Raw genomic sequence first — 15,912 nt, 5'->3', positions numbered from 1 at the left:
AAGAAAACCATAAACATATATAATTGTAATATATGACTAACGTGAAAAATAGATCTCCAGCTATGCCGTTAAAAAAAGATAGGAAACAGAAATCTCTGCAGGAAACACATTCAGATATAAATCCAGAGAGTCCGGGCAGAGAGGCAGAGGCTCAGCTGACATTAAACCAGCTAGCTGAACTAATACTTCCACCATTCGAGATAGTGAAGAAGGATATAGTAGATCTCTCTCAAAAGGTCAGACAATTTTCAGAAAGAATCACAGAAGTAGAGACCAGGGTATCAGACTTGGAAGATAAAGTTAATTCACAGGAAACAAGTGTGGCCAAGTATGATGAGAAAATTAAGGCATTACAACTTAAAGTGGAGGACCTGGAAGACAGGTCCCGCCACTGTAATATAGGGGTGGTGGGACTCCCAGAAACAAAAGATTATGAAGATTTATTAGAATTTGGAGCTAACACACTACCTAAATTGTTGGGTATTCAAACAGAAAAGGGCGCACTACAAGTAGAAAGGGCACACAGAATTTGCATTATCAGACACACCACAGAAGGGAATATGCGCCCAAAGATGATACTAATGAAATACTTGAATTTTCAAGATAAGGTCAATATTATGCAACATTACAGAAAAATTCAAACATTAACTATAGAGAGGAATTTTTTTTTGTTATTCCAGGATTTCTCTTTAGAAAACTCGACCAAAAGGAGGGCAATGGCTCCATTTTGATCAGGGCTAATTAAAGCAGGCCTAAAAACAACTTTGAAATATCCTGCCAAAATAACAGTGTTAAGTATGGAGGGCAATGTAGTGTTAAATTCAGTAGATGAAGTGGTATTGAAGTGTGATAAGATAGAAAGACAGGGGCATACAGAAATGCTTGACGCCTTAAAAATATAATAAATTATGATGAATATAGGAAAAAGAATGTTAAAGAATATTCTGAATTTTAATAGGTACAATAGGACAAATAGGTGTAACAAACAAAGGGGGGGGGGGGGTAGGGTTGATGGGAGAGGGTGGTTTTGGCTTTTTTTTTTCCTCATGCGTTTTGGTATGTGTCCCAGATTCATTTTTCTTCAAGAACTACATCTAAAAAGTGCGGAGATAGAAAAACTAAAAATGAACTGGATTGCAGAAATTGTCGCTACACCATGCAATAAACGTAAGCTAGGGGTAGCCATAATTATGGATAAGAAGTTGACTTATAATATTATCAAGCAAGAGCTAGACCCCCAGGGTAGATATATCATCCTTCAAATGAAGATAGGCAATAATATTTGGACCTTCTGTAATATTTACGGTCCAAATAAATTCGAGACGCGCTTTTGGCATAAGATCAAACAAAAACTTTCACCATATCTAGGCCAGAATCTCTTTATAGCTGGTGATATGAACTTTACATTATATCCAGAGATGGATAGATTCAAAGTTAGATGCAGACAGACAAACAACCGTGAAGCAAAATATTTTCGGAATTTTGTCAATTTTTTAAAAGTTAAGGATATTTGGTGGCTACAACATCCGGATGATTGTATACAGTGGGGAAAAAAAGTATTTAGTCAGCCACCAATTGTGCAAGTTCTCCCACTTAAGAAGATGAGAGAGGCCTGTAATTTTCATCATAGGTATACCTCAACTATGAGAGACAAAATGTGGAAACAAATCCAGACAATCACATTGTCTGATTTGGAAAGAATTTATTTGCAAATTATGGTGGAAAATAAGTATTTGGTCACCTACAAACAAGCAAGATTTCTGGCTCTCACATACCTGTATCTTCTTCTTTAAGAGGCTCCTCTGTCTTCCACTTATTACCTGTATTAATGGCACCTGTTTGAACTTATCAGTATAAAAGACACCTGTCCACAACCTCAAACAGTCACACTCCAAACTCCACTATGGTGAAGACCAAAGAGCTGTCGAAGGAGACCAGAAACAAAATTGTAGACCTGCACCAGGCTGGGAAGACTGAATCTGCAATAGGCAAGCAGCTTGGTGTGAAGAAATCAACTGTGGGAGCAATAATTAGAAAATGGAAGACATACAAGACCACTGATAATCTCCCTCGATCTGGGGCTCCACGCAAGATCTCACCCTGTGGGGTCAAAATGATCACAAGAATGGTGAGCAAGCATCCCAGAACCACACGGGGGACCTAGTGAATGACCTGCAGAGAGCTGTACCAACGTAACAAAGGCTACCATCAGTAACACACTACGCTGCCAGGGACTCAGATCCTGCAGTGCCAGACGTGTCCCCCTGCTTAAGCCAGTATATGTCCGGGCCCGTCTGAAGTATGCTAGAGAGCATTTGGATGATCCAGAAGCAGATTGGGAGAATGTCATATGGTCAGATGAAACCAAAGTAGAACTGTTTGGTAGAAACACAACTTGTCGTGTTTGGAGGAGAGAGAACACCATACCTACTGTGAAACATGGGGGTGGCAACATCATGCTTTGGGGCTGTTTCTCTGCAAAGGGAACAGGACGACTGATCCGTGTACATGAAAGAATGAATGGGGCCATGTATCGTGAGATTTTGAGTGCAAACCTCCTTCCATCAGCAAGGGCATTGAAGATGAAATGTGGCTGGGTCTTTCAGCATGACAATGATCCCAAACACACCACCTGGGCAATGAAGGAGTGGCTTCGTAAGAAGCATTTCAAGGTCCTGGAGTGGCCTAGACAGTCTCCAGATCTCAACCCCATAGAAAACCTTTGGAGGGAGTTGAAAGTCTGTGTTGCCCAGCGACAGCCCAAAAACATCACTGCTCTAGAGGAGATCTGCATGCAGGAATGGGCCAACATACCAGCAACAGTGTGTGACAACCTTGTGAAGACTTACAGAAAACATTTGACCTCTGTCATTGCCAACAAAGAATATATAACAAAGTATTGAGATGAACTTTTGATATTGACTAAATACTTATTTTCCACCATAATTTGCAAATAAATTCTTTCCAAATCAGACAATGTGATTGTCTGGATTTGTTTCCACATTTTGTCTCTCATATTTGAGGTATACCTTTGATGAAAATTACAGGCCTCTCTCATCTTCTTAAGTGGGAGAACTTTCACAATTGGTGGCTGACTAAATACTTTTTTGCCCCACTGTATATACTTGTGAGTCTAAGACACATAGGAATTTCTCCCGTATTGATATATGTATATGTTCTTAGCAGATGAACAATTATTAAAGCTAGAGATGGAATCGAATATTGCAGATATAATTCTTTCAGATCATGCGATTGTAAGTCTTAAGATTTTTGCAGAAACAACATCAGAGAGGAGAACGAATACATTTCGTTTTCCGGCCTATATGAGCAACAATATACATTTCGCAAATTGGATAAAAAATAAATGGCAAGAGTACTGTGCACAAAATACAGAATATATGAATAAAACAGAAATTTTATGGGAGGCAGGTAAAGCAGTGGTCCCAGGGAGAAATAAAGGCGTATATGATTAAAATGACTCGCAAAAAGAAAGCAAGAGAGACTCAGCTAGCAAACCAATTAAGAAATGCATATGAATAGTATTTAAAGAATCCAAATCTGGCTACATGGGGTAAATACAAACAAACAAAGGCAGAAAGAGAGGATTTCCTGAAAGAAAAATGGGCAGGGGAAGATCTGAAGGTAAGGGCTGTTTATCAAGGCTATCAGGGGGTCTCTGCAAAACATCTGGCAAAGATCACCAAGTTTCGCAAAAAAAAAAAAAAACCTAATCCCAGCAATTAAAGAAGGGAAGACAGTATATACTAAACCGGCAGAAATCAGAGATGCATTTTTTAAATATTATCAGAACTTATATGCAACCGGAGAGGTAAATAGGGAAGTTAAAGAACAGTTTTGGAAAGGGATTATAACCCCCTGAATATCATTGGATGCATTACAGCAGATAAATGCACCAATCACCGAAACAGAGATATTAAAAGTAAGCCAAAAAGCCAAAGCAGGTAAAGCCCCAGGTCCAGATGGCATTTCAATAGAATTTTATAAATCACATCCGATATAGTTGTAGGTACACTGACGAAGCTTTATAACGAGTATTATCTTAAAAAAGCAATGAATTTGCTTTACTTCTCTGATTCAGTAATAACACTATAAAATACTTATGTCGGTGATTGCGGACAGGTAGGTAGGTAGGTAAACTGATACACCCAGATCAAGCAGGGTTTATCCCAGGAAGGAAGAGTCCTAACGATGCTAGATTTCTTTCATCAGGTTAATCAGGAGGGCGGACAAAATTATAAAGATAATAAGGATAGAGACATTGCGCTAGTTACAGTCGATGCTGAAAAAGCATTCAACTCTATCATATGGAATCATTTGCTTACAACACTCGAGAACTTAATCACTCTGTAGAGTACTTAAGATCAGGGATATCTGGAGACATTTATACCCTAATTCCAGAGCATTTACATATGAGTCTAAACAATACAGGTCATATTCTCGTATTGATTTTTTTCTGGGTTCAGTCTGTTTAGAAGTAAGATAAAAACGCAAATAGGGGACTTTACCATTTCAGACCATGCCCCTATATTTTTGGAGTGTGGATCAGACAATAACACATATCAAACAACTAGAGGTTACTCTTTCCCGCGATATTTATATAACAACCCTAACTTTAGGAAATACATTACAGATAGGTGGCACAAGTATGTAACACAAAACTCTGCATATAGCTGTAAACCCGAGATTTTTTGGGAAACAGCCAAAGCTGTGATGAGAGGAGAAATCAAAAACTATATGTCCAGACTTAGGGCAAGTATGTGTCTAAGGGAAACAGAACTCTCCAACTGCCTTAGAAACTCTTATAATACCTATATAATGGCTCCCACACTGACCAATTGGCAGAAATATACTAAAGCGAAACAGGAGTGGGACTCAGTTAGTCTGCAGAAAGCCACCTGTCAAGATCTACATCAAAGAACTAGTTATCATAGATATGGCAGTAAAATTGGTAAGCTTCTAGCTAATTGTGTTAAAGTATGTAAATCTCAGAAAATTATCAAAACTGTTATAGTAGATGGTATCCGAGTCACAGAGGCAGAAGCAATTAAAAAAGGCTTTGTTAGTTTTTTCAAAAAATTGTATTCCGCCCCACAGATAGTCAAAATAAAGAGTGGTTCTAGGTCTTATTTTTCTTTATCATGTTTTTGCTCTGCATAAACAGAATTAATATTATGTATAGTAGTAGAAATTAAGGCCTAGATTTAGAGTTTGGCGGTAGCCATGAAAACCAGCGTTAGAGGCTCCTAACGCTGGTTTTAGGCTACCGCCGGTATTTGGAGTCAGTCAGGAAAGGGTCTAACGCTCACTTTTCAGCCACGACTTTTCCATACCGCAGATCCCCTTACGTCAATTGCGTATCCTATCTTTTCAATGGGATCTTTCTAACTCTGGTATTTAGAGTCGTGTCTGAAGTGAGCGTTAGAATTCTAACGACAAAACTCCAGCCGCAGAAAAAAGTCAGTAGTTAAGAGCTTTCTAGGCTAACGCCGGTTCATAAAGCTCTTAACTACTGTGCTCTAAAGTACACTAACACCCATAAACTACCTATGTACCCCTAAACCGAGGTCCCCCCACATCGCCGCCACTCGATTAAATTTTTTTAACCCCTAATCTGCCGACCGCCACCTACGTTATACTTATGTACCCCTAATCTGCTGCCAGGTACAATAGCTATTAAATAGTTAAGAACTATTTAATAGCTAAAATAGTTAAAATAATTACAAAATTACCTGTAAAATAAATCCTAACCTAAGTTACAATTAAACCTAACACTAGACTATCAATAAATTAATTAAATACAATACCTACAATTATCTACAATTAATCCTAACACTACACTATCAATAAATTAATTAAATACAATATCTACAAATAAATACAATGAAATAAACTAACTAAAGTACAAAAAATAAAAAAGAACTAAGTTACAAAAAATAAAAAAATATTTATAAACAGAAAAATATTACAACAATTTTAAACTAATTACACCTACTCTAAGCCCCCTAATAAAATAACAAAGCCCCCCAAAATAAAAAAATGCCCTACCCTATTCTAAATTACAAAAGTTCAAAGCTCTTTTACCTTACCAGCCCTGAACAGGGCCCTTTGCGGGGCATGCCCCAAAGAATTCAGCTCTTTTGCCTGTAAAAAAAACACATACAATACCCCCCCCCAACATTACAACCCACCACCCACATACCCCTAATCTAACCCAAACCCCCCTTAAATAAACCTAACACTAAGCCCCTGAAGATGTTCCTACCTTATCTTCACCTCACCGGGTACACCGATCCGTCCTGGCTCCAAAATCTTCATCCAAGCCCAAGCGGGGGCTAGACATCCATCATCCGACGGCTGAAGAAGTCCAGAAGAGGGTCCAAAGTCTTCATCCTATCCGGGAATAAGAGTAGATCAGGACCGGCAACCATCTTCTTCCAAGCGGCATCTTCTATCTTCATCCGATGAGGACCGGCTCCATCGTGAAGACCTCCAGCGCGGACCCATCTTCTTCCGGCGATGTCCAACTGAAGAATGACGGTTCCTTTAAGGGACGTCATCCAAGATGGCGTCCCTCGAATTCCGATTGGCTGATAGGATTCTATCAGCCAATCGGAATTAAGGTAGGAAAATTCTGATTGGCTGATGGAATCAGCCAATCAGAATCAAGTTCAATCCGATTGGCTGATCCGATCAGCCAATCAGATTGAGCTCGCATTCTATTGGCTGTTCCGATCAGCCAATAGAATGCGAGCTCAATCTGATTGGCTGATCGGATTATTGTTAGGTTTATTTAAGGGGGGTTTGGGTTAGATTAGGGGTATGTAGGTGGTGGGTTGTAATGTTGGGGGGGGGGGATATTGTATGTGTTTTTTTTACAGGCAAAAGAGCTGAATTATTTGGGGCATGCCCCGCAAAGGGCCCTGTTCAGGGCTGGTAAGGTAAAAGAGCTTTGAACTTTTGTAATTTAGAATAGGGTAGGGCATTTTTTTTTATTTTGGGGGGCTTTGTTATTTTATTAGGGGACTTAGAGTAGGTGTAATTAGTTTAAAATTGTTGTAATATTTTTCTGTTTGTAAATATTTTTTTATTTTTTGTAACTTAGTTCTTTTTTATTTTTTGTACTTTAGTTAGTTTATTTCATTGTATTTATTTGTAGATATTGTATTTAATTAATTTATTGATAGTGTAGTGTTAGGTTTAATTGTAACTTAGGTTAGGATTTATTTTACAGGTAATTTTGTAATTATTTTAACTATTTTAGCTATTAAATAGTTCTTAACTATTTAATAGCTATTGTACCTGGTTAAAATAAATACAAAGTTACCTGTAAAATAAATATAAATCCTAAAATAGCTATAATATAATTATAATTTATATTGTAGCTATATTAGGATTTATTTTACAGGTAAGTATTTAGCTTTAAATAGGAATAATTTATTTAATAAGTGTTAATTAATTTTGTTAGATTTAAATTATATTTAACTTAGGGGGGTGTTAGTGTTAGACTTTAGGGCTTTAGGGGTTAATACATTTATTAGAATAGCGGTGAGCTCCAGTCGGCAGATTAGGGGTTAATGTTTGAAGTTAGGTGTCGGCGATGTTAGGGAGGGCAGATTAGGGGTTAATACTATTTATTATAGGGTTAGTGAGGCGGATTAGGGGTTAATAACTTTATTATAATAGCGGTGCAGTCCGCTCGGCAGATTAGGGGTTAATAAGTGTAGGCAGGTGGAGGCGACGTTGTGGGGGGCAGATTAGGGGTTAATAAATATAATATAGGGGTCGGCGATGTTAGAGCAGCAGATTAGGGGTACATAGGGATAATGTAAGTAGCGGCGGTTTACGGAGCGGCAGATTAGGGGTTAATAATAATATGCAGGGGTCAGCGATAGCGGGGGCGGCAGATTAGGGGTTAATAAGTGTAATGCTAGGGGTGTTTAGACTCGGGGTACATGTTAGGGTGTTAGGTGCAGACGTAGGAAGTGTTTCCCCATAGCAAACAATGGGGCTGCGTTAGGAGCTGAACGCGGCTTTTTTGTAGGTGTTAGGTTTTTTTTCAGCTCAAACAGCCCCATTGTTTTCTATGGGGGAATCGTGCACGAGCACGTTTTTGAGGCTGGCCGCGTACTTAATCAACTCTGGTATCGAGAGTTGAAGTTGCGTTAAATATGCTCTACGCTCCTTTTTTGGAGCCTAACGCAGCCATTCTGTGGACTCTCAATACCAGAGTTATTTTAAAGGTGCGGCCAGAAAAAAGCCAGCGTTAGCTACGTGGGTCGTTACCGACAAAACTCTAAATCTAGCCGTAAGTATTTTCAAGTTAACTATACAATAAGTGATTCGGATGGCAATGCTCTGTAATTTATTTTTATGTTTATGTGGAAACAACATGTATATTTTGTTTATGTACTGCTAACCTCAAATAATAAAAAAAATAAAAATAAAAAAACACTCGAGAACTTTGGCTTTTCTGGTTGCCTGGTTGACCTGATCAAATTAATCTACAACAAACCAAGATCACAACTTTGGTAAATGGAGAATTATCACAATTTATCACCTTAGAAAAAGGTACACGTCAAGGATGTCCACTGTCACCATTACTGCTCAACCTAGCTTTGGAGCCCCTGGCAATTTATATAAGAAAAGAACTGCACCAGTAAATATAGGTAGCCAGAGTATGTTGATTTCATTGTACGCAGATGACATTTTACTGTTCCTGCAGAACACCGCCGCAAGTATTACAATATTCTTGGAAATCATAGGCAAGTTTAGCTCATTCTCAGGTTACAAAATCAACTCTACAAAGTCCGAATTATATGGGTCAATAAAACAAGACTGAGTTCAAAGAATATTTTCAGGGAAGTACAATACATCAACTACCTAGAGATTAAGATCAGTAGAAACCCTAGAGAGTGGTGCCATTTAACTTACAGAGAATTTTTTGATAACCTACAATTCAATTTAAATAAATGGAAACTATATTACCTGTCAATATCGGCAAGGATTATGCTGATCAAATTTTTTTTTCCCCAAAACTGCTATTTCTCCTACAAAACCTACCAATCTTTATTACAAGAAAGGATGTAGATAGATATAATAGAGCATGTACATTTTTTATTTGGGGAAAGAAGAAGCCACGCATATCTATGGAGAAGCTGAGTAATGCAAAAAAAATTGGGGGGCTCTCTATACCTAATATTAAGTATTATAACTACGTTACACTGATTAAATTCGGACTGGATTGGCTGACTAAGGCAGACTATGTAACGTATTATAATTTAGAATCCGAGCTGATAACCCCATTTAGTTTACAGGCTATACTGCACTGCCCATACAAGAAGTTACCACACAATGTGAGTAACTTGCTTACATTTTCAAATATCGTTCTTGCCTGGCAAAAATACTGTAGGTTAATAGGTCAGGAATATCGAGTGTCCCCTCTTCTACCCATTGGCGGATGTGTGGATTTTCCACCAGGGAATCATAACAGATTATTTCAGGTGTGGCACGATAAAGGACTCAAGCAATTTGCACAGTTTAGGGAGGGTGGAGATGTGAAGACCCGAACTTTTGAGAGTCTAGCTGAACAATTTAATCTTCCAGCTAAGAACTTTTATGCATATTTACAAGTACGTCATTATATTGAGACATATACAATGATAGTGGGTGCAGACTGGGGACAGGAAAACATAGTTTCAGGCTTAAAGGTATATCAAGCAGGGAGACGGTCAATCTCAATGTGGTATCAAAATATAATGCACATTACTGGCCAAGAACACATTAAACAAGTCAGAGATAAATTCTTGAAATATTTTAATACGATACAATGTGAAGATATTACTGATAGTATAAAACTGGCATATGAAGCAACGAATCGTATTAACTGGAGAGAGTCGCAATTCAAAGTAATTAATAACTTCTATTTAACTCCGGCAAGAATATGTATGTATATAATATAATATATAATGTAAGAAAGCCGGTGCAAATTTATTACATTGTTTATGGAGTTGTCCCAAAGTCAGACAACACTGGTTATAGATACAGTACTGGCTTAACAGATATCTCAACGTAAAAATAGAAATGAAGCCGATCCAAATATTTTTCTTAACACATGCAGAGAATCCAGGGGATAGATGCCTTATAAACATAGCCATTTTGGCAGCATGTAATTTATTATTTAAAAAATGGAAGCAGAGAGAAATCCCAAGTTTAAGCGAATATGTAAATACTATTAAAAGTCAGATGATAGTAGAAAGGCAAGGCCTGAAAGCTGGATCCGAAAAACAATTTAGAAAATATTTCAGTAAGTGGAAAAATGTTATATGTTCTTGGCCCTTGGTGTTGCAGCGACAATTTCTGGAGCCATTCCAAAATTCAATACCTTTTTTAAATTTAGTGGTATCAAAAGTCCTACCTACACAATGGCTAATACAGTAAGGAATAAAAGTAAGGCAAAACGTGAGAATGTATTATAAGCAAACTAAGACTCCCCCTTTTTTTTTTTTTTTCTCTCTCTCTCCCGGATCCCCCCCCTCCTGAATTTTGGAGTATTGTGGAAAAGATGGATAGAACAGAAGAAGATAAGACACCCTTTTAATACTCATCTATAATGTTTATAAGTGATAGATGGATTTCAGGTTAAAATTGACCAATTTTTGAATAAAATAGGGTGATCTGATAATTTTAAGGGTAAACTGACAAAATATGAAAGGGAGGTTAGAAGTATGAGTCAGAAAGGGGGTCAGAAGTTGAGGGAACAATGAAGTGTTATTGATGGTCCGCAAAGTTTGATATTCTCTGGTCACTTAAAGGTTTGAAGAGTCTCAGAAGCGGACTCTGTTTTTGATGGTTTGGAATATGTTTCAGTTGAAGTCTTTAAAGGGACATTATACACTCATTTTTTCTTTGCATAAATGTTTTGTAGATGATCTATTTATATAGCCCATAAAGTTTTTTTTTTTTTAAATGTATAGTTTTGCTTATTTTTAAATAACATTGCTCTGATTTTCAGACTCCTAACCAAGCCCCAAAGTTTTATGTGAATACCGTCAGCTACCTTCTCCAGCTTGCTCCTGTTTGTGTAAAGGGTCTTTTCATATGCAAAAGAAGGGGGAGGGGGGAGTGTCTTATTTCCCACTTGGCTTTCCAGCTACCTTTTCAACAGAGCTAAACTAAGAGGTTCTAAGTAAGTTTTTAAACATTTTTACACTGGATTTTTATATCAGTATCTGTGCATCTTATTCTTTATAGTAGTGTCTATTATATGCAGTTATATGAAAATGAGTGTATACTGTCCCTTTAAGGTTACACTTTATATAATTCAATGGTATCAAGACAACCTGGATAATAATTATATAATAACTATGTGATTGCTTTTCTTTTCTTTTTGTTTATTTTGTCGTTTTTTTTTTTTTTTTTTCTGTATGTTGAAAACTTCCAATAAAAATGAATTAAAAAAAAAAACAAAAAACTGAAATGTGCATGAATGCACAATGCATTCACACCAGCATATGTTTGTATGCAGCTGAAAACAGTAAAAACTTTACTAAAATATTTTTTATAATGCAAGTATATTGCAAAAACAATTATACGGATATGCACATAACTGTTTTGACCTATCATTTTAATAGCCTCTGCCATTAAAACTACTTAAAGGGACAGTCTACACTAAAATTGTTATTGTTTAAAAAGATAGATAATACCTTTACAACCCATTCCCAGCTTTGCACAACCAACACTGATATATTAATATACTTTTATATACATTTAAACCTCTAAATGTCTGCCTGTTTCTAAGCCACTAGAGACAGCCTGTTATCACATACTTTTTTATTTGCTTTTCACAACAGAAGACAGCTAGTTCATGTGGGCCATATAGATAACATTGTGTTCACACCTGATGAGTTATTTAAGATTTAGCACAACACAGTACTAAATGCAAGTCAATAGATAATAAATAAAAAAGTTGTGATCAGGGGGCTGTCAGAAGATGCTTAGATACAAGGTAATCACAGAGGAAAAAAAGTATACTAATATAACTGTGTAGGTTATGCAAAACTGGGGAATGGGTAATAAAGGGATTATCTATCTTTTAAAACAATTATATTGTAGACAGTCCCTTTAAGCCTAATGGAGGTAGCTACTACGTCACAGGGTACTTTGGCTAGCATACCTTGTTGACGTAGTAGCTACGTCCAACGTTCTCCCTCATGCCGCGGTCCCGCTGTAAACTCTGGCAGCTAAGACCGCAGTCAGCGGGAGAAGGGATCTGTCTTCATATGCTAAGGGAGTGCTGACAGCGCTCCCGTTACCATATGAAGCAGATCGCAAATGCAGGCAGTGACACTTGTGTAACAATGTTTGCATCTGCTTGCGGTGCTGCCGTGGGTGATGTGGGAGTGAGGCGGGCGGCCTACCTACAGAAAAAAAAAAATGGTGAGGGAGGGATGGGTTTCCCCAAAATTGGAAAAGGGTGAGGGAGTTTTTTTTACAGCATTCGGTAGGGTGGGGGGAGGGGGCATCGCTACACTACAGAAGTGTTTTTTTAAAATAGTAGCCAGCTGCCAGTACCTACAATGGGGGCACCTAGTGAGGAGGGTAGGGTTAGAGAGCTGTTTAAGGGGAGGGAAGGGGGGGGGGGGTCAGGGAGGTGGGTGATTGCAGAGGGTTCCATACACTAAATAAATAAATAAATAAAAAAAAAAAAATAAAAATATATATATATATATATATATATATATATAAAACAAACAACTCTCTCTAAACCGCATACTGGCAGACTGTCTGCCAGTACATAAGATGGCGGTGACCAGTGGGGGGGGTGGTGAAGGAGGGTAATCTCTACACTAAAGCTAAAATTAACTTTACAAGCTACCTGATTAACCCCTTCATTACAGGGAATTTTAGAAGTGTAGTGCACAGCTGCAATTAGTGGCCTTCTAATTGAAAAAAATAATGGCAGACATGCAGGCTGCTGTTTCTGAGCAAATGGGACCACAAAGAAGCTACTTTTTTAATGTGACTTTAATGAGAAGCTACTTTAATGATAAGTCTCTATCTTATTTAGGGTTTCAAGGTGTCCAATATATAACTGAGAGAGGGGGGGGGTGGCGGCACAGTAGCTGGTGAACCCACCTCCCTGAAATTAGTTTTTGCAGGTTGGGATGTCTGCTTTTACAACTATTTATTTAATGACCACAGTAGTTGTGTATAAATAATTTCAGTCAGAACCCCCCCAAAGTTTTGTGAAAAAGTTAACTTTTTTTTTTTAAATATGATCGCATTTGCGGCTAAACAGTGGCATGAAATATATAAAAATGGACCTAGACCAATACATTGAGTTGTCTACTAAAAACAAGGCTCTATTTCTGTTAATTGGAGTAACAACAAAAATGCTAAAAACAAAATCCTGGTACTTTGGGTAAGTTTTTCTCTAAAATTCCAGGTCCTTTAAGGGATTAAAGTTCCCTGGCAGCACTAGATGTACATAGTTGCCAACATTTCAAAAAAATTCCAGGGACACTTTGCAGCAGAGCAAGCAAGCGGGTTACTGGAGTATTAACGAACTGTTCAACTGCTCCGCCCACTCAGTTCTGCAATCAAAACACACCCATTTGAAAGGAATAGTATAATTTAGACTTATCCATAGTTTATTATACAGATTACAGCACCAAGCTCTTACACCTACCCAGTCTCTGGAACACATTCTGGGCATATGGTTATTTTTACAACACAGCATCAAAATTAGAATGACAAATAATATGTGAACCCGTTCAATAATAATAACAATATTCCATTAGGAATGAATTATATTTAAATAATACACTATATCTATTTGTCATCTATATGTATATCTGTGTATATATATATATATATATATATATATATATATATATATATATATACACATATACATACATACAAACAACAAATGTTGTGCAAAAGAGATTTTCAGGGACAAAAAAAATCCAGGGACTGTCCCTGGAAATCAGGGACTGTTGGCAACTATTCATGTATAAATTTAATACTGCACAATGAACGCTGTACAGTAACATACATTATTCAGGTCACATATTTGCAGCTATAAAGTTCAATAAAATACAGGCGAGAACATGTCACAGGCACATTACGTAGAAAGAAGTAGACCCCACTAGCTACCCAGTGACCTATACTTTGGATAAGATGTCGCAAAGAGCCCGCCAGCCCGGGTGAAGGAGGGTCTGGACACTACAGGGGTGTCAAGAAGGGCGGGCTGGGGAGCTTCTGTGGGGGGCCGGACAGGAGGCCACAGAGCCCGCCCCGCCGCGCGGCCATGTCGGAGTATGAGATCTCCGTTCAGTGTCTCAATGAGCTGTTGGCCAACGACGGCGGCTTCTACAGCCTGCCCTCTCAGCACTGTAATGAGGTCTTCCCGCGGATCTACGTGGGCAATGCGTAAGTTACTGCCAGGGCCCTGGTATAATCTATGCACTCGCAGATATGTTTCTTTGTAGAGGGTGCAGCTACCTATGTACACTGCTGTGCGTCGGGGGCGGTGTATACGTCGTCTACTGACAGCTAAGGGTGGAGGGGACGTGAACATTAGGGAAGAGCGTATGTGAATGTGTGACATGCACCTGTATTCAGCTGTGTATGTTACACCTTGCAGCCTTGAAATAATTGTTTGTTGGGTGCTTGTGTTTTACCATGGAATTGCTCATGGCTTATAGACAGCGATGTATACATAAGCTCTGTGCACCCATAGTTTACAATGTAATCGTCATCCTTTGTTGCTATAGATCATGCACCTTAAGCTATGTATTGACACCAGTAGTATACTGCCTGTATATTTAAAAAAATGTAATTTACTTATTTGCTTTTTTCAGTGTTACCACATAGAGTGATATCACAGGAAGGAATGTGCATATTAAAACTATACAACATAAACTGTTACTGTTAGTGTATTTAGGAAGTACTTCATTAGTTTAGAAGAAATGTGTTGATCACATTGCAGACCTTTTGCTTTTTGTCCGCAAATCTAGTAGGATATGTCTTTAATGAACCTAGTAATAAGATATATTGCATTTCCTGCTCCCATCCATCAGTTCTCTAAATAGTATTCAAGGCATTCAGCATTCAGTCTCGCTCCAACTCACAAAATCTAAATGTTTACTTATTAAATATGGAATCTAAATATCATCATTGCTCTCAAAATAAATGGTGATTACAAGAATTAAAAAAAAAAATCTACACACATCACAATATGTAACATACATAATCGCAAATAATGAAACTTGCATGCTATCCAAAGTATTGGAATTTGTATATATAGAGACATATAGAGATAGGATAAGGCTGTATTTGTGTGTATAGAGAATAAGATAAGGATGTCTGCTATCCTTGCAAACCAGCCCATTTGATTGAGTTTCAATTATATATATATATATATATATATATATATATATATATGGGCGTGGCCGGGCATGGTTGGATCCGGCATGATGAGGGTGTGGTCCGACGCGTGCGCAAGAGAGAGATATAGCAAAAGAGAGGGGAGAGAGAGCAAAATATAGGGGGGGAGAGATAGCAAAAGAGAGGGGGGAGAGAGAGCAAAAGAGAGGGGGGAGAGAGAGCAAAAGAGAGGGGGGAGAAAGAGAGGGGGAGAGAGAGAGTAAAAGAGAGGGGGAGAGAGAGAGTAAAAGAGAGGGAGAGCAAAAGAGAGGAGGAGAGAGAGAGTAAAAGAGAAGAGGAGAGAGGGAGAGCAATAGAGAGGGGGAGAGAGAGAGCAATAGAGAGGGGGAGAGAGCAAAAGAGAGAGGGGAGAGAGAGAGAGCAAGAGAGGGGGGAGAGAGAGAGAATAAGAGAGGGGGGAGAGAGAGAGAGTGCAAGAGAGGGGGAGAGAGCGTGCAAATG

General features: G+C 38.1%; 1 protein-coding gene across 1 annotated transcript in view; it reads left to right on the top strand.

Moving 5' to 3' along the window:
- Positions 1-14,318: 14,318 nt before the first annotated feature.
- DUSP3 (dual specificity phosphatase 3) overlaps positions 14,319-15,912 on the top strand; it is a 423,172-nt gene continuing 421,578 nt past the window's right edge. The window contains exon 1 of the mRNA XM_053699598.1: positions 14,319-14,454. Coding sequence (XP_053555573.1) covers positions 14,333-14,454 — 122 coding nt within the window. The 5' untranslated portion in view covers positions 14,319-14,332. The remainder of the gene's footprint in view (positions 14,455-15,912) is intronic.

Source organism: Bombina bombina, chromosome 1 (assembly GCF_027579735.1).
Source record: "Bombina bombina isolate aBomBom1 chromosome 1, aBomBom1.pri, whole genome shotgun sequence".
NCBI classification, from domain to species: domain Eukaryota; kingdom Metazoa; phylum Chordata; class Amphibia; order Anura; family Bombinatoridae; genus Bombina; species Bombina bombina.
The sequence above is the reverse complement of the archived record's forward strand: the minus strand, read 5'-3'. Positions and strand labels throughout refer to the sequence as shown.